General features: G+C 40.7%; 1 protein-coding gene across 2 annotated transcripts in view; it reads left to right on the plus strand.

Moving 5' to 3' along the window:
* The window catches only part of CC2D2A (coiled-coil and C2 domain containing 2A), a 134,655-nt gene that overhangs the window by 10,445 nt on the left and 102,268 nt on the right, over positions 1–21,942 (plus strand). For both annotated transcript variants that reach the window (XM_015138071.3, XM_078003169.1), the window contains one exon: positions 454–577. In XM_015138071.3, the coding sequence (XP_014993557.2) occupies positions 454–577 (124 nt within the window). The remainder of the gene's footprint in view (positions 1–453; positions 578–21,942) is intronic.

A 21,942-nucleotide genomic window follows, 5' to 3' on the forward strand; every position in this document is an offset into this window, starting at 1 on the left:
TTCCTTGTTTTCCTTCACTGAGAGTTTGGGGAAGGAACCAGAGGCTATTCTTGGGGGTGCCCGAAGGGTGGACTAAATATTTGCCCTGAATTACCCAGTGACACTTTAGCTGCTGTTTGCAAACTATTTGAAGTTGAGAACCAACTGTGATTTTCCCCTTTCTCTTTCCTCCAAAGTCCTGCAGAGCTCTATACATTTTACCTAGAAAAAGTGAAAATAATCACGCTATTTGGGGATGCCTTGATAATTTCACGAAACCATTTCTAGAGAAACTCTGGGTTGGCACCTCTTCCCTGGGGGGTACCCACAGTGAGTCAGGTGACGGGGACTGTGGTTATCCAGATGTGAATGGTATGAAGGCATGTCCCCTCACTGGTGACCCATCTTCCCAAGAGAGGAACAGACTGAAATGAAGTCCTGGGAGTCTCTGAACCTCTGACCTTCTTCCTCCAGCCACCAACTGCTCTCCCCAAGGAAATGGTGTCCGAAGAGTCCCACCTTGGCAACCAGCCGGAGCCTGTGCAGGAGGAGCCCAAGACCCACCTCCTGAGCATGACAGTCCGGAGAGGCCCACGGAGTAAGTGCCTCTCTTCCATTTAGCTGGTTCGCTGGTGCTTGTGAATTGCCTACTGTGAGTTCAGCACAGAGCAGTATGGGGATTTTTTATGGGTGTTAGTTTTCATGCATTGCCACTGCTGCTCCACTCACCTTATCCCAACTTGGTGAGTGACTTTCTAGGTTAATCCCTGCCAAGGAGACGGGACACATAGCTTCAGGATGTGTTTCTATAACCACATAATATTCTTTGGATGTTTGTCCCCTGAAATGTGACCTTCAGTGTTAGAGGTGAAATGTGACCTTTAGTGTTAGAGGTGGCGCCTACGGGGAAGTGTTTGGGTCATGAGGGCACAACTCATGAATGGCTTGGTGTTGTCCTCTAGTAATGAGTGAGTTCTTGCTCCGTTCGCTCATTAGAGAGCTGGTTGTTAAAAAGAGCCTGGGCAGGCCAGGCGCAGTGGCTCATGTCTGTAATCCCAGCACTTTGGAAGGCTGACGCAGGTGAATCACCTGAGGTTGGGAGTTCAAGACCAGCCTGACCAACATGGAGAAACCCCATGTCTATTAAAAATACAAAAAAATTAGCCAGGTGTGGTGGCACATGCCTGTAATCCCAGCTACTTGGGAGGCTGAGGCATGAGAATTGCTTGAACCTGGGAGGCAGAGGTTGCAGTGAGCCGAGATCGGGCCACTGCACTCCACCCCGGGCAACACAGCAATGCTCTATCTCAGAAAACAAACAAACAAAAAGAGCTGGAATCTCCTCCCCTCTCTCTTGCTCCCTTTCTCACCATGCGACTGCCTCCCCTTCCCCTTCTGACATAAGTGAAAGCTTCCTGAGGCCTCACCAGAGGCAGATGCTGGCACCATGCTTATTGTACAGTCTGCAGAACAGTGAGCCAAAATAAACCTCTTTTCTTTATAAATTACCCAGTCTCAGATATTCCTTTATAGCAATGCAAAATGGACTAACAGTACATAAGTTTGGGAGTGTTAATTAGAATAGAAATTAAATATGCTGAAACTCAAAGGAAGATGAAATTGTTAGGGAAGACATATGCGTTAATGTAGTGAGGCTTGAATTAGATGTTTGGAAGAAATGAGGGAGGTTTCTGAGGCTGCTGGTGACCTTACCATTGAGAACACCTACGCTTCTCCCCCTACACATACGTGCCTTTTCTTCTTCCCCAGTACAATGAACATCATGAATTACCTGCTCATTGTAGGGAAAATGACCACCCTTCAGGCATTGCTTTTCATGAAAAGTGGATTAGACAAGAGGAAAAGTGGTTATACTTTTTAATTGTTACATAATTGTTAGGCTGTTTTCCCTATGGCAAAGTTGGGAAATAAGTAACTGTTGGAAACTAGAGGACCTTGGAAGCAAGTTGACTCTTAGATTGGAAAAATGTGGTTCTAATCTGAGAGCAGTGACACAATGAGAGCTGTTATGAATTAATAAAAACAGAACCAAAATTTATCTCAGATGGCTGTTTCTTTTTCTAAATGCTCAAAAACGTTTATTACCGAGGATTACAACTTGTCATTTCAGGCTGCCATAACAAAATACCATAGACTGGGGGGCTTAAACACCCAACATTTGTTTTCTCATGGTTCTGAAGGCTGGACATCTGAAATCAGGGTGCCAGTATGGCCGGTTTGCAGTGAGGCCCTTCCTTCCGGCTAGTTTGTGGCCACCATCTTCCTGTGTGCTCACATGACCTCTTCTGTGTGCCTGCATTGGGGGATGGGGAGGCTCTAGTGTCTCCTCTTATAAGGACACTAATCCTAATCCTATCAGGGCCCCTTCCTTATGATCTCATTCAACCTTAATTACCTCCTACAGGGTCTATCTCTAAATGCAGTCATACTGGGGGAGAAGGCTTCAACATACAAATTTTCAGAGGGGGAACACAATTCAGTCCTTAGCACAACTATTGGATATTTAATTATTTTAAAATCAAGGGAAAAACTGCCAGAAGAGGTGGCCACCAGTCAAGGCTCTGTGACATAAAAAGTGGATTATTTTCTAACCTCTAAAATGAAGGAGATACTGTCCACTATCACCATGGAGATGATCTATCCATTATTCCCTTCCCCCACAAAAGGCACTATTTCTGAATTGGGGAATGGAGAGGTATGCAATGGACAGAAGACTGAGACCTGCCTCCTGGAGCCACACCATGACCAGCCAGTGTCTGGGAAGCCCTGGGTGGAGCTGGAAGCTGCTGATGAATCGGCAGCACTGATGAACCAAGCCTAAGAGAAAACATCTCCAGCAGTGAGGGGTGGAGCACATGGTGGATAAGGAGCCTGTGGAGCCAGGCATCTGTCAGAAATGAGAAGTCAAAGCCAGCAGACAGAGTCAAGAGAGCAGAGGAAATATTATACCAGTGGCATTAGAGCAGGAGACAGACAAGTAAAAAGGAATGATGAGTGCTGGGAGAAACGGCAGAGCGCAGGACTGCCCTAGGCAGGCAAGGGTAGCAAGGGAGGTGACAGAAGAATGGAGCCTCCACATACGGAGGAGTCTGCATGGGGAATTGTAGGGTGAGGAGGATTCCAGATTCAGGGCTTGGAAACACACAGATGTATGTGCAGAAAACACAGAGAGGGTCGAGAGCAAGATAGAAGCTGCCATGTGCTTTATGACCCAGTCGTGAAAATCACCTATCAGTGCTTTCAACATACTTGTTAGAAGCATGTCCCTAAAGCCAGCCCACATTTAAGGGGAGGAAATCAAGCTCCTTCTTTTGAAAGAAAGAGTGTCAAAGAATGTATGGACATTTTTACTACCACATTAATTTTTCTTTAAAACTCTTCTTTATCTCACTTTTCTACTCAGAAATCTATTATATTACATTACATAAAATCCATACTCTCTTATTTATTCTGGGCACTAAGACCCTATGCAGTTGGGCCCCTTCCAGTTGTATTTTTCGGTCTTTTCCCGTGTGCTCCACTTTCATTGACTCCTTACTGGCCTCTGAATACCTCATGACCATCTGAGCATTCCTGGGCTTTGGTTCCCACTTAAAGAGAGTTCTCTACTTAAGCTTGTGATTGTAAAGGCAATTGAGCTGTCCAGTTAAGACCATGGGAGATGGCTTAGACAACTGTGGGTACCAGTCTCTACCTATCTTACTCCCTTGGGCAAGTTCTCCAACCTCCCTAAACTTTAGTTTCCTTATTTGTAAAACAGGGACAATAATAGATTGGGTGAACAGTGCCACAGAATTTATACTCCAGTTGTGGGAGGGATGAGAGGAAAAAAGAGAAAAACAAATGTAAACTAGATAAACATAGAGTACAGCAGGTATGAGAAGTGCCGAAGAGAAAGATAAACAGTAAGCTGGCAGGACTGCAGTGCGAGTGAGAGGATGAGGTGCATTTGTGAAAGGAAATGAGTGATCCCCAAGGAGAGAATGTTCCAGGCAGTGAGTGGTCTTAAGGCAGGAATGTGCTTGGAATGTTCAGCAACAGCCAGGGGGCAAGGGTGGTGGAGAGTGAACAACAAGGAAAAGGAAAAAAATAAAATCAGAAGGGAGGAAGGGAATTGTACCCAGCCTAGTGGGCCCTTAGACTTTTAATCCGAATTAGATGAGCGTCATTGAAGGGTTCAAGCCCAGGACTGATATAATCAGACTTAAGGCTGAAGGCTCCTGTGCTGAGAGTAGACTTTGGAAGGAGCAAGGGCAGAAGCACAGAGACCAGGTAGAGGCCAACAGCAAAAATCCAGGTGGGAGTTACTGCGGAATGGGACTGGTGGGTAGTGGAAGGGGACAAAAGAGTGTGGGAAATCTGGGTATTTAGAAGGTTAGAGACAAACAGTTATATTTCTTGATTGAACAAGAATTATGAAAGCAGGAAGGTTGTCTCCATGGTTTTTGACTTGAGCTATTGGGAAAATGGAGTTGCCATTTTCCCAATAGAGTTTCAGAGAAAGAAAAGATGGCAGAAAGGGCAGGTTTAAAGGTAGAAATTGAATAGACATGCAAAGTTGAGATGCCTGTTGAATATCCAAGTGGACATGAATGTATGGATATAGGGATCTGGTGGTTGGGGAGAGGTGGAGAGCGGAGAGGGATTCCCTGACCTTTTATCTAGAATGTCCCTTTCCGACCTCTGTCCTCTTTCCTCTCAGCTGGTTCTATTTTCTTTCAGAGCACTCGTCACCTCCTGGCATTTTCCAATCAGCTGACTATCTTTTTTTTTTTTTTTTTTGAGACGGAGTCTCCCTGTGTCGCCCAGGCTGGAGTGCAGTGGCGCGATCTCGGCTCACTGCAAGCTCCGCCTCCCGGGTTCACGCCATTCTCCTGCCTCAGCCTCCGAGTAGCTGGGACTACAGGCGCCCGCCACCATGCCCGGCTAGTTTTTTTTTTGTATTTTTAGTAGATACGGGGTTTCACCACGCTAGCCAGGATGGTCTCGATCTCCTAACCTCGTGATCCACCCGCCTTGGCCTCCCAACAGCTGACTATCTTGATCATTAGAAGGAAAGCTCCCTGAGAGCCAGACTTTGTCTACTGTATTCATTGCTTATTCCCCAGTGCAATATTTGGAGCTTGATAAACATGTTGAAAAACTGCCATGGGCATAACAACAAATGCTCAAGACAGGGTCCTGCCTCTGGTAACCATCATTCTACTCACTATCTCTATCAGATCAATTGTTTTAGCTCCCACATATGAGTGAAAACATGTACTAGTTGTCTTTCTGTGCCTGGCTTTCTTCACTAACATAATGTCTTCCAGTTCCATCCATGTTGCTGCAAACTGCAAAATTTCATTCTTTTTTATGGCTGAATAATATTCCATTGTGTATATGTAGCATGTTTTCTTTATCCATTTATCCACTGATGGATACTTAGGTTGATTCCATATCTTAGCTGTTGTGAATAGTGCTGCAATAAAAACAGTTCAGATATCTCTTTGATATACTGATTTCCTTTCTTTTGGATATATACCCAGCAGTGGGATTTCTGGATCATAGGGTAGTTCTATTTTTAATTTTTTGAGAAACCTTCATATTGTTTTCCATAACAGCTGTACAAATTTACATTCTCACTAACAGTATACAAGCATTCCCCTTTCTCTGCATCCTTGCCACCATCTGTTATTTTTTGTCTTTTTGATGAAAGCCGTTTTAACTGGAGTAAGATATCTCATTGTGGTTTAATTTGCATATCCCTCATGATTAGTGAATTTGAGCATTTTTACATATACCTGTTGGCCATTCATATGTCTTCTTTGGAGAAATGTCTATCAATGTTTTTTGCCTATTTTTAATGAGATTATTTATGTTTTATCTGTTGAGATATTTGAGGTCCTAGTATATTCTGGATATTAGTCCCCTTTCAGAGGAGTTATTTGCAAATTTTTTTCACATCTATTGAAATGATCCTGTCCTTTTTCCTTCATTCTGTTGGTATGATGTATTACTTTATTGATTTGCATATATTGAACTATCCTTGCATCCCTGAGATGAATCCTACTTGATTATGAAGAATGATGTTGTTAATGTATTGTTGAATACAGTTTGCTAGTATTTTGTTGATGATTTTTGCATCAGTGTGCATCAGAGATACTGGCTTGTAGGGTTTTTTTGGTGTTATGTCTTTGTCTGGTTTTGGTATCACCATAATACTGCCCTTGTATCATAAGTTTGGAAGTATTCCCTCCTCTGATTTTTGGAATAGTTTGAGTAGGATTAATAATAGTTCTTCTTTAAATATTTGGTTGAATTCAGCAGGGTAGCCGTCAGGTCCTGGGCTTTTCTTTGAAGATAAACACTTTTTATTACTGCTTCTATCTCATTACTTGCTTTTTGTCTATTCAGATTTTATATTTCTTCATGTTTCAATCTTGGTAAGTTGTATATATCTAGAAATGTATGCATTTCTTCTAGCTTTCTAGAAGAAATGTATTGGCATATAGTTGCTCATAATAGTTTCTAATGATCCTTTGAATTTCTGTGGTATCAGTTGTTATGTCTCCTTTTTTGTCTCTGATTTTATTTATGTGGGTCTTCTCTTTTTCTTAATCTGGCTAAAGTTTTGTCGATTTTGTGTATCTTTTCAAAAAACAACTTTTCATTTCATTGATCTTTTCTACTTTTTATTAAGTCTCACATTCATTTATTTCTGCTCTGATCTTTATTATTTTTCCTCTACTAATTTCAAGTTTTGATGTGCTCTTGATTTTCTATTTCTTTAAGATGCATTGTGATGTCGTTTATTTAAAATCTTTCTATATTTTTGACGTAGGTATTTATTGCTATAAAATTCCCTTCTGGTAATGTTTCTGCTATACCCCATAGGTTTTGGTATGTTGTGTTTCCATTATCATTTGTTCCAGTCAATTTTTTATTTTTTTAATGTCATCATTGACCCAATTGCTGTTCTGGAGCATATTGTTTAATTTTTATGAATTTGTGTAGTTTGCAGAGTTTCTCTTGTTATTGATTTCTAGTTTTATTTTATTGTGGTTAGAGAAGATACCTGATATGATCTCAACTTTTTTGAATTTTTTGAGACTTGTTTCGTGGTCTGAGATATAGTCTCTCCTTGAGCGTGTTCCATGTGCTGAAGAGAAAAATGTGTGTTCTGCAGCTGTTGGATGAAATGTTCTTTAAATCTCTGTTAGTTTCATTTGTTTTATTTGCATATTAAGTCCAATATTAGTTTGTTGATTTTCTCTCTAAATGATCTATCCAATGCTGAAAGGGGGTATTAAGATCCTCAACTATTATTAATGGGAGACTTTTGTATTGGGATTTAGCTCTAATAATATTTGCTTTATATATCTGGGTGTCCCAGTATTGGGTGCATATATATTTACAAGTATTATATCCTCTTGCTGAATTGACCCCTTTATCATTGTATAATGATCTTGTCTCTTTTTACAGTTTTTGTCTTGAAATCTATTTTATCTGATACACATACAGCTACTCCTGCTCTTTTTACATTTCCACTGTATAGAATAACTTTTTCCACCCCTTTATTTTCAGTCTATGTGCATCTTTACAGGTGAAGTGAATTTCTTATAGGTAGCATATAATTGGGTCTTGTTTTTGTTTTTGTTTTTTTAATCTTTTTAATCTGTTCAGTCAATCTAAGTCTTTTGATTGGAGAATTTAGTCCATTTATATTCAACGTCATTATTCATAGGGAGGGACTTACTAGTGCCATTTTCTTGTTTTCTGGTTGTTTTGTTAGTCCTCTGTTCCTTTCTCTCTTCTTCCTGTCTTTCTTAGTGTATAAGTGATTTTCTCTGGAATTATGTTAAAAATTTTTTGCTTTTTATTTTTCTTTGTACCTGTTACAGGTTTTTGCTCTGTGGTTACCATGAGGCTTGCAAATAACATCTTATAACCAGTTATATTAAGCCAATGACAACTTAACTCTGATCACAATGAAAAGAAAATAAGAAGCAAAAACTGAAAAACTCTCTATTTTAACCCTGTCTCCCCTGCTGCTTTTTTATTTTTTGTTGTCTCTACTTATATCTTTTTGTACTGTCTGTCTCTTAACAAATTGTTGTAGTTATTTTTGATAGGTTTTCTTTTAGTCTTCAGGCTAAAGATATGAGTGATTTAAACACCACAATTACAGTGTTAGGGTATTCTGTATTTGTCTGTGGACTTATGTTTACTAGTGAGTTTTATACCTTCAGATTTCTTGTTGCTCATTAGCATTCTTCTCTTTTAGATTGAAGAACTCCCTTTAGCATTTCTTGTAAGATAGGTTTGGGGATGATGGAATCCCTTGGCTTTTGCTTGCCTGGAAAAGTCTTTATTTCTCCTTCATGTTTAAAGGATAACTTTGCTGGATATAATACTCTAAGTTGGAAGTTTTGTTTGTTTGTTTGTTTGTTTTCTTTAGCACTTGGAATATATCATCCCATTCCTTCATGACCTATAAGGTTTCCACTGAGAAGTCTGCTGCCAGATGTATCAGAGCTACTTTATATGTTACTTGTTTCTTTTCTCTTCTTGCTTTTAGGATCCTCTCTTTGTCCTTGATTTTTGAGAGTGTGATTTTTATTGACCTCGCAGTAGTCTTAGGGGAGTTGAATGTTTTGGTGTTCTTTGACATTCTCATACCTGGATGTTGATATCTTTCTCTAAGTTTGAAAACTTGTTATTATTTTTTGAATAAATGTATTACCCTGAGCTCTTTCTCTACATCATCTTTATGGTCAATAACTCTTAGCTTTTGCCTTTGGGGCTAGTTTTTACATCTTGTAGGCATACCTCATTCTTTGTTATTTTCATTTTTCTTCTCTGACTGTGTATTTTCATATAGTCTGTCTTTGAGCTTACTAATTCCTTCTTCTACTTGATCAAGTTTGCTGTCAAAAGACTCATGCATTTTTCAGTTTGTCAGTTGAATTCTTCAGTTCTAGAATTTTTGCTTGATTTTTAAAAATTATTTCAATCTTTCTGTTAAATTTCTCCATGTTATCTTGAAGGTCCTTGAGCTTCTTAAAGACAACTATTCTGAATTCTCTATCTGAAAGGGCACATATCTCTATCACTCCAGGAATGGTCAGTGCCTTATTTAGTCTGTTTGGTGAGGTCATGTTTTCCTGGATGTTCTTAATGCTTGTTCATCGATGTCTGGGCATCAAAAAGTTAGGTATTTATTCCAATCTTCGTAGTCTGGGCTTGCTTGTACCCATCCTTTTTAAGAGGGCTTTCCAGAAACTCAAAGGGGGTTGAATGTAGTTATCTAAGCCTGAGGCCACTGCAGCTGTTTCAGCACTAGGGGAGCCCTAAGCCCAATAACACTGCAACTCTTGCACATTTCTGGAACACAGCTTTGATAAACTTAGGGAAGATAAGGGAGAATTCCCTTGGTTCCCAGGTGAGGTCTCTTGCTCTCTTCCCTCACTTTCCCCCAAGCAGGAATCTTTCTCTGCACTGGGCTACCTAAAGTTGGGGGAAGGTAATGTGGGCATTCTTGTGGCCACCACAGCTGGCACCTCGCTGATCACACTTGCTGGGTCACATCTGAATGCTACAGGCTCTCAGGCTAGCATGGAACTGGGCTTGCCCACAACCCACAGCCACTACTGGCTGGCTGCCATTGTTGTTTATTCAAGGCCCAAGACCACTTTAGTCAACAGGTAGTAGATCCTGCCAGGACTGGGATTCCCATCTGGCCCAAACTGGGTCTGGAAACACTGTTCAGGAGCAAAATCCTGGAATCGAGGACTTCAGGAATCTGCCTCATGCTTTATTTTACTGTGGCTGAGCTGGTACCCAAATTGCAAGACAAAGTCCTCTGTACTCTTCTCTCTCCTTCTTCCAAGTGGAAGGAGTCTCTCTCCACACTGCACTACCTGGATTTAGGAAGGAGTCACGAAGCACTCCCACAGTTGTTGAAGCTGATGTTTCACTGGGTTGCATGCCAAACCCACTGCCTCTGAGATCAGCATGGCACCAGGGCTTACCCAAGGACTGCAGTCTTTGTAGCCTGACTGCCACTGCAATTTATTTAGAGAAGTAGATGATTTTAGTCAGCTGGTCATGAGGCTGGCCAGGACTCGAGTCTTTCCCACTGGGAAGAGGGGAGGATTCCCCTCTGGCCCAGGATTGATCTAAATGCTCCCTCCATGGGCACCAGCAGAATTCTGCTCAGTATTGTGTTCCACTGTGTCAGCACAGCACTGAGTTCCAATGCAAAGTCCCACACTCACTTCACTCTTCCTCTTCCAAGTACATAGATTCTTTCTCTGTTGCTGTGCTGCTTGGGCTTGGGGGAAGGGTGGTACAGGCAATGCAAGACTGCCCTTCCGACCCTCCTCAATGCATCTTTCCTTGTTATTATATTAATACTGGATACTGTGATCACTCACCTGATTTTTTGGTTCTTATAATGGTGTTTTCTTGCACAGATAATTGTTCAATTTGTTGTTCCTAAGGGAGGGATAATTGCACAGAAGTTTTTAAGTTTGGTATAGCCCCATTTGTTTATTTTTGCTTTCATTGCCTGTACTTCGGGTGTCACATCCAAGAAACTACTGCCAAATTCAATGTCATAAAAATTTCCTTTTTCTTCTAGAAGTTGTATAGTTTTGGGTATTATGTTCAGATCTCTGATTCATTTTGAGTTAATTTTTGTATATGATATAAGGTAAGGGACAAACTTCATTTTTTTTCCATGTGGATCTCCAGTTTTCCCAAGATCTTTTGTTGAAGACTGCTCTTTCCCCATTGAGTGGTCTTTACTGAAGATCATTTGACCACACACTCAAAGGTTTATTTTCAGGGTTTCAATTCTATTCCATTGGTCTATATGTCTGCCTTTTACTAGTACCAAACTGCTTTGATCACTGTAGCTTTGTAATACGTTTTGAAACCAGAAAATGTGAAACCTCCAATTTTGTTTTTCTTTTTCAAATTTGTTTTAGCTCTTTGGGGTCCTTTGATACTCCATAAGAATTTTAGAATGAATTTTTCTATTTCTGAAAAAAAAAAAAAGGCCATGGGGATTTTGATAGGGATTGCATTGAATCTGTAGATAATTTGGGGTAGTACTGACATTTTAAAAATATTAAGTCTTCCAATCTATGAACACAGAATGTCTTTATATTTATTTGTGTCTTTAATTTCTTTATTTTATTTTATTTTTTTGGAGATGGAGTCTCCCTCTGTCGCCCAGGCTGGAGTGCAGTGGCCGGATCTCAGCTCACTGAAAGCTCCGCCTCCCAGGTTTATGCCATTCTCCTGCCTCAGCCTCCCGAGTAGCTGGGACTACAGGCGCCCGCCACCTCGCCTGGCTAGTGTTTCTTTGTACTTTTTAGTAGAGACGGGGTTTCACCATGTTAGCCAGGATGGTCTCGATCTCCTGACCTCGTGATCCGCCCGTCTCGGCCTCCCAAAGTGCTGGCTTGAGCCACTGTGCCCGGCCTCTTTAATTTCTTTTAGCAATTTTTTTATAGTTTTGAATGTACAAGTTCTTTGTCTCCTTGGTTAGATTTATTCCTAAGTATTTTATTCTTTTCTGTATTATTGTAAATGGAATTGTTTTCTTGATTTTGTTTTTGGATTGCTCATTTTTAATGTATACAAATGCAACTGGTTTTTCTGTGTTGATTTTATATCCTGTAGCTTTGCTGAATTATTAGTTCTAAATTCTTTATTAGTTCTAACAATGTTTTTGTGGAATCTTTGGGATTTCTATATACAAGATCATGTCACCATGAACAAAGATAATATTACTTCTTCCTTCTCAATTTGGATGGCTTTCATTTCCTTTTCTTGCCTAATTGCTCTCAGACTTTCAATACTCTGTTAAACAGAAGTAGTAAGAACAGGCATTCTTGCCTTGTTCCTGATCTTACAGAAAAAGCTTTCAGTTTTTCACCATTGAGAATTGTGTTAGTGATGGGCTTTTTGTATTGCCTTTATTCTGTTGAGGTAGTTTCCTTCTATTCCTAGTTTGTGGAGTGCTCTTATCATGAAAAGCCATTAAATTATAAAAAGCATTATCAAATGCCTTTTCTGCATCAGTTGGGAAGATCGTGCACTTTCTGTCCTTCATTCTGTTAATGCAGTGTATTACATTTACTGATTTTCAAATGTTGAGCCCATTCTTGCACTCCCCTCCCCTTTTTTTACATGTTAAGGGGAGAGTCGCATGTTTGGAAGCATGCTGCAGGTTAAGACTTGGTAACCTGAGCTAACATTAATACTCTATAAATGGATCATGAAGCTCTTCCTCATGACCAGCTTATAAACACTGCTTACCTTACGTGAGGTTTCCAAGGTGGAACCTCAGATTCAGTAGTCTCCTCAGCCACAACAAGAAAGTTTTTGCTCACAGATGGGTACTGAGAAAGCTATGGGACTTTTTAAGCTTGTATGGTTCAATTTTATTTTTCTTCTCTAAGCACTTACTCATTTACCTGAGGCGTTTACCCTCACAGAGTAGGGGACAGAAGCAGTGACAAACAGACAGACAGGCAAACAGATGATGAATCTGACATCTTGAACTCTGAGAACTTAAGACCGTGTTCTGAGTTAGGCAAAAAGCTTGCAGGCATCGTGCTAAGGTCTTTACATTCATTATGTTATTTAAATCTCAGAACAGTCCTACTATCAGGCATTGTTTCATTTATTAGGAGACTAAAGTTCAGAGGAAACCAACAGCCAGAAGTGGTGAGGCCAAAATTCAAACTCCAATATGTTAACATCCAAACCTATATTCCTAATTGCTGCACTCCAGCATCATTCCATAGCTTCAAACCGAACCCTCTTTGATCTTTGGAGCTGATGGTTTACAGTTACCCATGGAAGGTACAATGGCAATGCTATGTCCCAGCCAGCACTGTCAACAGTGAGTCCAGAAACCCACAGAGGAATCTTAACATGGTGCATGAAGCAAGTTTAGAGTGTTCACCAGATCGACAATCTGACTGTGCTTCATTTTTTAAAAAACAGAATGATACTCAGGTAGACCATCCACCTATCTCTCCCTTCCTAGAACAGCCTGTTTCCTGTTTGGGGTTTTCATTTATTTGTTTGTCTTATTCTAACTATTCATCTCTCAAAAATCAATATATACATGTCACCCCCTTTGGAAAACATCCCCTATTCCCCAGAGTAAGTGAGTAGGTATTTTCTTTGCTCCCATGGCCCTTGCGCCTGAGTGAGTATCCAGAGGCATCTTTTCATTGGTACGCCTCCTGCCCTCCTTCACCAAACTAGCAGTCCTTGAGGGCAGAGCCTGACTTTCAGCTCTGCTTAGCATAGTGCTGGCATGCAGATGGCACTCTGAGTGAACAGTATCTCCAAGTGGCCTCTCTGCTTTTCCCTCTAGGCATTGTTCTGCCTTAGGTGTGCTTACTTACCACCATATCCATTGTGTCTTTTCAACCAAGTCTGCTCAAACATCTGGATCCACATGTTTGATTACTCCATTGACTTTTTACTTCCCAAACTTCTCATGAGTCTGGGCTGCCCCTCAGTGATACCAGCCCAGCCCCTCACCTTGAACCTGTGACCCTCTGTCCTACAAGGCTCCAAGTATTGTCAAGGTCAGGCTGCATTTAGAGACACAGAGACCAGCACCCCTAACCTATGGCCTCACACACTGCTTCGGGCACATGCCCGGAGGCGCCACCTCCCTAATGAACTGCACCACAAACCCATGCAGTGAAAGCTTGGCTTCTAATCTGCTCTTCAAACATATATATAGTCATGACATTCCAAATAAAGAAAGTATTTCACTGAATGTGGAATAGTTCCAAATAAAATAAACATCTAGTTTAAAAGTACACACATTCCCCCATGATTCCATCTTGCACCATCTCTTGAGGGAGTAACTATCACACATTAAGTAGTTTCTTAGGAACATAAATTTCTTCATTACTACCATCTGTTTTCCATTCATTCATGTTAGTTTCTCTGATTAAACCATCATTTCGGAGCCAATTTGTCAGTATTGGTGGAAAAGAAAGTTCAGAATCCAGTGAAATATGATGTAAATGAAAGGAAATAAAGTGTTTATTTTAGGTATACTTTTTAATAGTCATGAGGACTTGGAGAGACTGGCCTGGGGTCGGGGAGAATGTTATAAAGCAGAGCATAAGGCATAGAGGGAAGCTGCCTGAAGGAGCCGGGCCTTGGGAGTTACCCTAGTACCTACCAGCTGGAGAATGGGATGAACATTCTAGTCCAAGGATGCACACTGGAGAATGTAGGAAATGTCAAGACGTTCACCAACGCTGCCGTTCACTACCTCACACAGTACTGGGAAGACTAAATTAAAGTACTAATACGTATAAATAAATATTACCTATTGTTAGTTATGAGGAAAGCCAAGGCCGCAATTACTCTGTACTCAGTCCCAATTCCCTACCCTCCTTTAAAGCGAACAAACAAAAAAACAAAACTTCTTTAGAGCAAAATTCTTTCAAACTCATTTTTTCTCATTTTTGTCTCCAGTCATCTCTTGAAATCACTCCAGTGTAACTCACACACCCACCCGTTTATTGAAAATGTCCTTGCCAAGGTGACCAATGACTCACACATTTGCTAAATTCAATAGTCAGTTCTTAATCTTTATCTTACTTGACTTTCACAGCATTTGATGGCGCTCACCATTCTCTCCTACTTTTGCACTTGGCTTCCAGGACTCCACTTGCCTGGTTTTCCTTCTGCCTCACTGGCTGTACCTCTTTCTCCTTTGCGTGTTCTTATTCACATCCTGACGACTCCATGTTGGAGCACCCTAGGCTCAGTGCTTGGCTTTCTTTTCTTTACCAATACTCGATTATTGTTGTCATCTCAAGACTTTAAATTCAATCTATATACTGACCAGTTCCAAATTTTTATCCCCAGCATGGACTTCTTCCAGACTAAATATGCAACGGCATACTCAACATCCACTTTTGCACATCTAATAAGACAACCCATATCTTTGGCTTATTGAAATATAACTTACATACCATAAAATTCACCCATTGTTAGTGTACAATTTAAGGAATTTTTGGTAGATATATAAACGTGCAATATCACACTACAATCCAGTTTTAGAATATTTCTATCACCCCAAAAAGTTCCTTTGTGCCTATTTGCCTCCACTCCTAGCCCTAGCTCTAGACAAACACTGATCTGGTTTTTATTCCTGGAAGTGTGTCTTTTCTGAACATTGCACGTAAATGGAATCATACGATATGTAGTGATTTGCACCTGACCTCTTTCACTTAGCATAATGATTTTTGAGATTCATAAATATTGTAGCATGTATCCACATTTCAATCTCATTTCTTTGGTTGCTGAATTATAATTCATCATATGGACACATGACATTTTGTTTATTCATTCACCTGTTGATGGATATGTGGATTATATTCAGTTTGGTGGTATTATCCACAGTGTTGCTGTGAACACTTGCAACATGTCTTTGTGGAAACTTATGTTTCCATTTCTTTTGGGAGGATTCCTAGTGGTAGAATCTCTGAGTCATATGATAAACTTATGTGTAGCTTTTTAAGAAACTGTCGATACACTTTTCAAAGTGGCTGCATCATTTTACTTTTCTGACAACAGTGTATGAAAGTTCCAGTTTCTCCACATCTTTTCCAACACTTGGTATTATCTGTCTTTAATTATACCCTTTACAGTAGACGTATAGTGGTGTCTTGTGCTTTTAACTTGCACTTCCCTCATGATTAATGATTTGAGTATTTTTTCATATTCTTATTAGCCATTTGTATATCTTCTTAGTAAAATGACTATTTAGTTTGAGACAAGAGTCTCACTCTGTCACCCAGGCTGGAGTGCAGTGGTGCAATCTTGGCTAACTGCAACCTCCACCTCCTGGGCTCATGCGATTCACTTGCCTCAGCCTCCTAACTGGGATGACAGGTGCTCGCCACCACACCCAGCTAATTTTTGTATTTTTAGTAGAGACAGGGTTTCATCATGTCAGCCAGGCCGATCTTGAACTCCTGACCTCAAGTGACCCACCCATCTGGGTGGCGTGAGCCACCGCACCCAGCTATTTACGTTTTTTACTCATTTATTAATTGAGTTGTCTTACTATAGAGTTGTAAAAATTCTTTATGTGTTTTAGATACAAGTACTTTATCAGATAACATAATTTGAAAATATTTTCTCCAAGTCAATGGCTTGTCTTTCATTTTCTTAATGGTGTCTTTGAAGCACAAAAGTTTTAAATTTTGATAAACTCAAATTTATTATATTTTTATTACAGATTGTGCTTTTGGGGTTGTATCTAAAAATTATTTGCCCAACTCAAGATTATGAAAATTTTCTCCCATGTTTTCTTCCAGAAATTTTATAGTTTTAGCTCTTACATTTCTCTAGATCTATTATGTATTTTGAGATAACTCAAATTTTACTTAACTGAAACTGACTTTCTGATCTGTTTCTATCAACCCAAACCTGTTTCTCCTAGAGTCATCCCACCTCATTAAATGGACTTTACGTTTTTTTTCTATTGCTCGGGTCAAAAACTTGGAGTCATCCTTAACCCCTGTCTTTCTGTCTGCCCACATCCTATTTACCATCAAATCCTGTCTGCTCTACCTTCAGAATAGATCTAATGATTACTTCTTACTCTCTCCACAGCTACCACCCTTATCTAAGCCACTTTCACCTCTCATCTAGAATACTGCAGTAGCCTCCTAACTGATCTTCTTGCTTCCATTCTCAACCTTCATTTTCAACCCAACAGCCAGAGTGGTCCTATGAAAATAAAGTCATGTCACTTCTCTGTTTAAACCTTCCAATGGCTCTCACTCAACTCAGAGTTAATGCCATTTTTTTTTTTTTTTTTAGCACAGGGGACTTTATTGATGGTACACGACAAAGTGGGGCTCCCTAGGCTCCTCCCTCTTCAGGGGGTCTGCATGGAAATTGTGAGGAGGGGAGATTCTCAGTGAGGTGGGGGACTGAGGGTGGCAGGGACTCCTCAGCAACTGAGGGCCTCTGTCTTCCTTTCGTGCTCTCGCTGGGTCTGGTGGTCCAGGGATCTTACTCCTTGGAGGCCATGTGGGCCACTACTCTGTTGCTATAGCCAAATTCATTGTCATACCAGGAAATCAGCTTGACAAAGTGGTTGTTGAGGGCAATGCCAGCCCCAGCATCAAAGGTGGAAGAGTGGGTTGCACTGTTAAAGTCGGAGAAGACAGCCTGGGTGCTCAATGTAGCCTAGGATGCCCTTGAGGGGCCCTCTGATGCCTGCTTCACCACCTTCTTGATGTCATCATATTTGTTAATGCCTAATTATTTAGGATGACCTATGTGGTTGTGTTTCCCCTTACTTCTGTGACCTAGTATCTACTATTCCATTCCCTCAATTTTTGGGTTCCCCATTTCTGCTCTGGCCTCACATCAGGCTTAGTTCTATCTTAGAGTCTTTGCATCAGTTAGTACTACTTGTACCTGAAATTCTCATCCCCTAGGTGTCTACATGGTTTGATCCCCCTCTTTCTTCACCTGTTCTTATGTCACCTGGAGGCCCTTACCTGGCCACTTTATTTATTTATTGGGACAAGGTCTAGCTCTGTTGCTCAGGCTGGAGTGCAGTGGTGCAACCTTGGCTCACTGCAACTTCTGCCTCCTGGGCACAGCCATCCTCCCACCTCACCTAGCTAATTTTGAGACTACAGGTAGCTAGGACTACAGGTGTGCACCACCATACCTAGCTAATTTTTGTAGAGGCAGCATTTTACCACATTGCCCAGGCTGGTCTCAAACTCCTGAGCTCAAGCAATCTGCCTGCTTCAGCCTCCCAAAGTGCTGGGATGACAGGCTTGAGTCACTGCGCCTGGCCTACTCTATTTAAAACTGCAATTCGCCCCTCCCTCCTGGCCCTCCTTATCCCCTGATCCTGTGTTATTTGTCTCTACACTTAATATCACCATCTGACATACTAACTACAGAACTTGTTTGTGGTCCATCTCCCCTACTGGCATACACTTTCTATGAGAGTGGAGGCATTCATTTGTTTTGTTCACTGCCCCATCCCTATACCTTGAACACATAACAGGTGCTCAAAGAATATTTGTTGGTTGAATGATTGAAGAGTCAAGACAAGATTCTATAATCCAGCATTTCCAAAACTGGAGTTTATAGAATACTAGTATCCTCTTAGAAATGAACTGCTCCAAAAAAGACTTCAACTTGAGAAACTTTTCATATCATTTCTACTCTTGGAAATTCATGAAGTTTGTTCTGAGACTACACACACTTAACCCAGCATTTCTCACACAGTTCTTGGCCCTCCTGAATACCTGTTAACATTTTTTTCCACTCTGTAGAAGACAATGTGGAAGACTGAATCCTAAGTAGAATCTCCATGTCAAAATATATCTGTGATATTCTTGACAACTCTGAGAGTCTCTGAAAGTCCTGTTTGGAGCCTCGTGCCCTGTGCACCAACACAACAGCATGAGAGCACCAAGTCTTGTCCAGGCTGATGGTCCCCAAGTCTGCACCATCTGCTGAAGCATGAAGAAGAGGAAGGGGCACCAGACAGGGCCAGGATCCCAAGACCCCACATGAGAAAGAGACGCATGTGCCAGAGCAAGGGTTCCTGAGTTTTCAGCTAACATAAAATGAAAATGCTGGTGGGACTCGGAAAGAGCGAGCCTGGGAGAACTAGCAAAAAAGACAGTGATCAGAGAAGTCCCTCTAGAACACCTCAGCAAATGTGAACTATCATCAGTGCTGGGGCTCATATAGGGACAGCCAATTTGTTCTCAGCCCATTTTGACTTTCTTTTTATGTAGTGACACTTTCACAAGTGATACTGGTCTATTTCATAAAAGTTAGAAAATCAAGAGAAGAAATCAATGACCTATTTTCTTAAACTCTAGTTACAGCCACCAATAGGTTTTTGGGCCCATTTCTTGCCCTGGGTAAAAACCTGCCTGACAGTAAAGTCGTGTCCTGTGTACCCAGAGCATTAATTGTGGCTTAAAGGCTATCCTAGGGTCTTGTATCAGTTTGTCCACTAATTACATTTTTTAACCCTCAAAATTTGAAAGTTTTTAATTAGTGTGATTCAACTACATGCTTTGATTGACAACATACAGTTACAATATGTAACAGGGTGAAGCATATATAAATTTAAAAACAAAGAATGGTGACTTCACAGATTATCTATTTTTTAATTTTCTTTCCAACTTTTATTTTAGGTTCAAGGGATACATGTCAGGTTTGTTACATGAGTAAACTGCATATTGCGGGGTTGGTATACAGATCATTTTGTCCCCCAGGTAATCAGCATAATATCCAATAGGTAGTTTTTCAACCCTCACCTGCCTCCCACCCTCCACCCTCAAATAGGCCCAATGTCTATTGTTTCTTTTTCTTTTTTTTGGAAGACAGAGTCTCGTTCTGTTGCCCAGGCTGGAGTGCAGTAGCATGATCTCAGTTCACTGCAGCCTCCGCCTCCTGGCTTCAAGTGATTCTCCTGCCTCAGCCCCCCATGTAGCTGGGATTACTGGCACATGCCACCACACTCAGCTAATTTTGGGTATTTTACTAGAGATGGGGTTTCACCATGTTGCCCAAGCTGGTCTTGAACTCCTGATATCAGACAATCCTCCTGCCTCAGCCTCTCAAAGTGCTAGGATTACAGGCATGAGCCACCACGCCCAGCCTCTATGTTTCCTTCTTTTTGTCCATATGTAGCTCAATATTTAGCTCCCACTTACAAGTGAGAACATGCAGTATTTGGTTTTCTGTTCCTTCATTAATTCGCTTATGATAATAGTCTCCAGCTCCATCCATGTTGCTGCAAAGGACATGAATTCATTCTTTTTATGGCTCTGTAGTATTCATGATGTATATGTACTACATTTTCTTTATCCAGTACACCACTGATGGGCACCTAGGTTGATTCCATGTATTTACTATTGTGAATAGTGCTGTGATGAGCATGTGAATACATGTGTCTTTATGGTAGAATGATTTATATTCCTTTGTGTGTAATGGGATTACTGGGCCAAATGATAGCTCTATTTTAAGTTCTTTGGGAAATCGCCAGACTGCTTTCCACAGTGGCGGAACTAATTTACATTCCCACCCACAGTGTATAAAGGTTCCCTTTTATTCTCAACTTTGCCAGCATCGTTATTTTTTGACATTTTAATATAGTAATGGCCATTTTCACTGGTGTAAGATGGAATCTCATTGTGATTTTTATTTGGATTTCCCTAATGATTAGTGATATTGAGCATTTTTCAAATGTTTGTTGGCCACAAGTACATCTTCTTTTGAAAATTATCTGTTCACATTCTTTGCCCATTTTTCAATGGGGTTGTCTGTGTTTTGCTTATTGAATTGTTTAAGTTTCTTACAGGTTCTGAATATTAGACCTTTGTCAGCTGCATAGTTAGCAAATATTTTCTCCCATTCTGTAGGTTATCTGTTTGCTCTGTTGATAGTTTCTTTTGCTGTGCAGAAGCTCTCTAGTTTAATTAGGTCCCACTGGTCAATTTTTGTTTTTGGTGCAATTGCTTTCGGAGACTTCATCATGAAGTCTTTGCCAGGGCCAGTGTCCAGAATGATATTTCCTAGGTTTTCTTTTAGGGTTTCTAAAGTTTTAGGTTTTACATTTAAGTCTTTAATCCATCTTGAGTTGATTTTTGTATATGGTGAAAGGAAAGAGTCTTCTGCATATGGCTAGCCAGTTATCCCAGCACCTTTTATTGAATAGGGAGTCCTTTCCCCCATTGCTGTTATTGTAAGCTTTGTTAAAGATCAGATGGTTGCAGATGTGTGGCTTTATTTCTAGAAAGAGAGGAAGTCAAACTATCTCTATTCGCAAGCGACACTATTCTATACCTATATCTATTCTATCTTCTAAACCCCATAGTCGGCTGGGTGTGGTGGCTCACACCTGTAATCCCAGCACTTTGGGAGGCCGAGGCGGGCAGATCACGAGGTCAGGAGATTGAGACCATCCTGGCTAACGCGGTGAAACCTCATCTCTACTAAAAATACAAAAACTTAGCTGGGCATGGTGGCGGGCACCTGTAGTCCCAGCTACTCGGGAGGTTGAGGCAGGAGAATGATGTGAACCCAGGAGGCAGAGCTTGCAGTGAGCCGAGATCACACCACTGTACTCCAGCCTGGGTAACGGATCGAGACTCCATCTCAAACAAAAAAAAAAAGAAAAGAAAACCCCATAGTCTCTGCCCAAAAGCTCCTAGATCTGATAAACAACTTCAGCAAAGTTTCAGAATACAAAATCAATGTACAAAAATTAGTAGCATTTCTGTACACCAATAATGTCCAAGCTGAGAGCCAAATCAAGAATGCAATTCCATTCACAATAGCCACACAAAGAATAAAGCGCCTAGAAATACAGCTAACCAGGAAGGTGAAAGATCTCTACTAGGAGAAATTACAAAGCACTGCTGAAAGAAATCAGAGATAACACAAACAAATGAAAAAACATCCCATTCTCATGGATAAGAAGAATCAATATTGTTAAACTGGACATACTGCTCAAAGCAATTTAACATTCAGTGCTATTCCTATCAAACTACTGATGATATTTTATACAGAATTAGAAAAAAAACTGTTATAAAATTCATTCGGAAGGAAAAGCGAGCCCAAATAGCCAATATGATCCTAAGCAAAACGAAGAAAACTGGAGGCATCAGACTGCCTGACTTCAAACTATACTGCAAGGATACAGTAACTAAAACAGCATGGTATAGGTACAAAAACAGGCATACAGACCAATGGAACAGGCTAGAGAGCCCAGAAATACATTTTTCCTCTCAGCCCTGTTATTCTCCCATTTTTGCTACTGAAGTCAAGCTGGCTTTTGCCCCATGCTCTTCCTACCCCCTTATCTCTATATTTTATAGTCTATCCTGGAATTTTGCA

The sequence above is a fragment of the Macaca mulatta genome, chromosome 5, assembly GCF_049350105.2.
Source record: "Macaca mulatta isolate MMU2019108-1 chromosome 5, T2T-MMU8v2.0, whole genome shotgun sequence".
In the NCBI taxonomy this organism is placed as follows: domain Eukaryota; kingdom Metazoa; phylum Chordata; class Mammalia; order Primates; family Cercopithecidae; genus Macaca; species Macaca mulatta.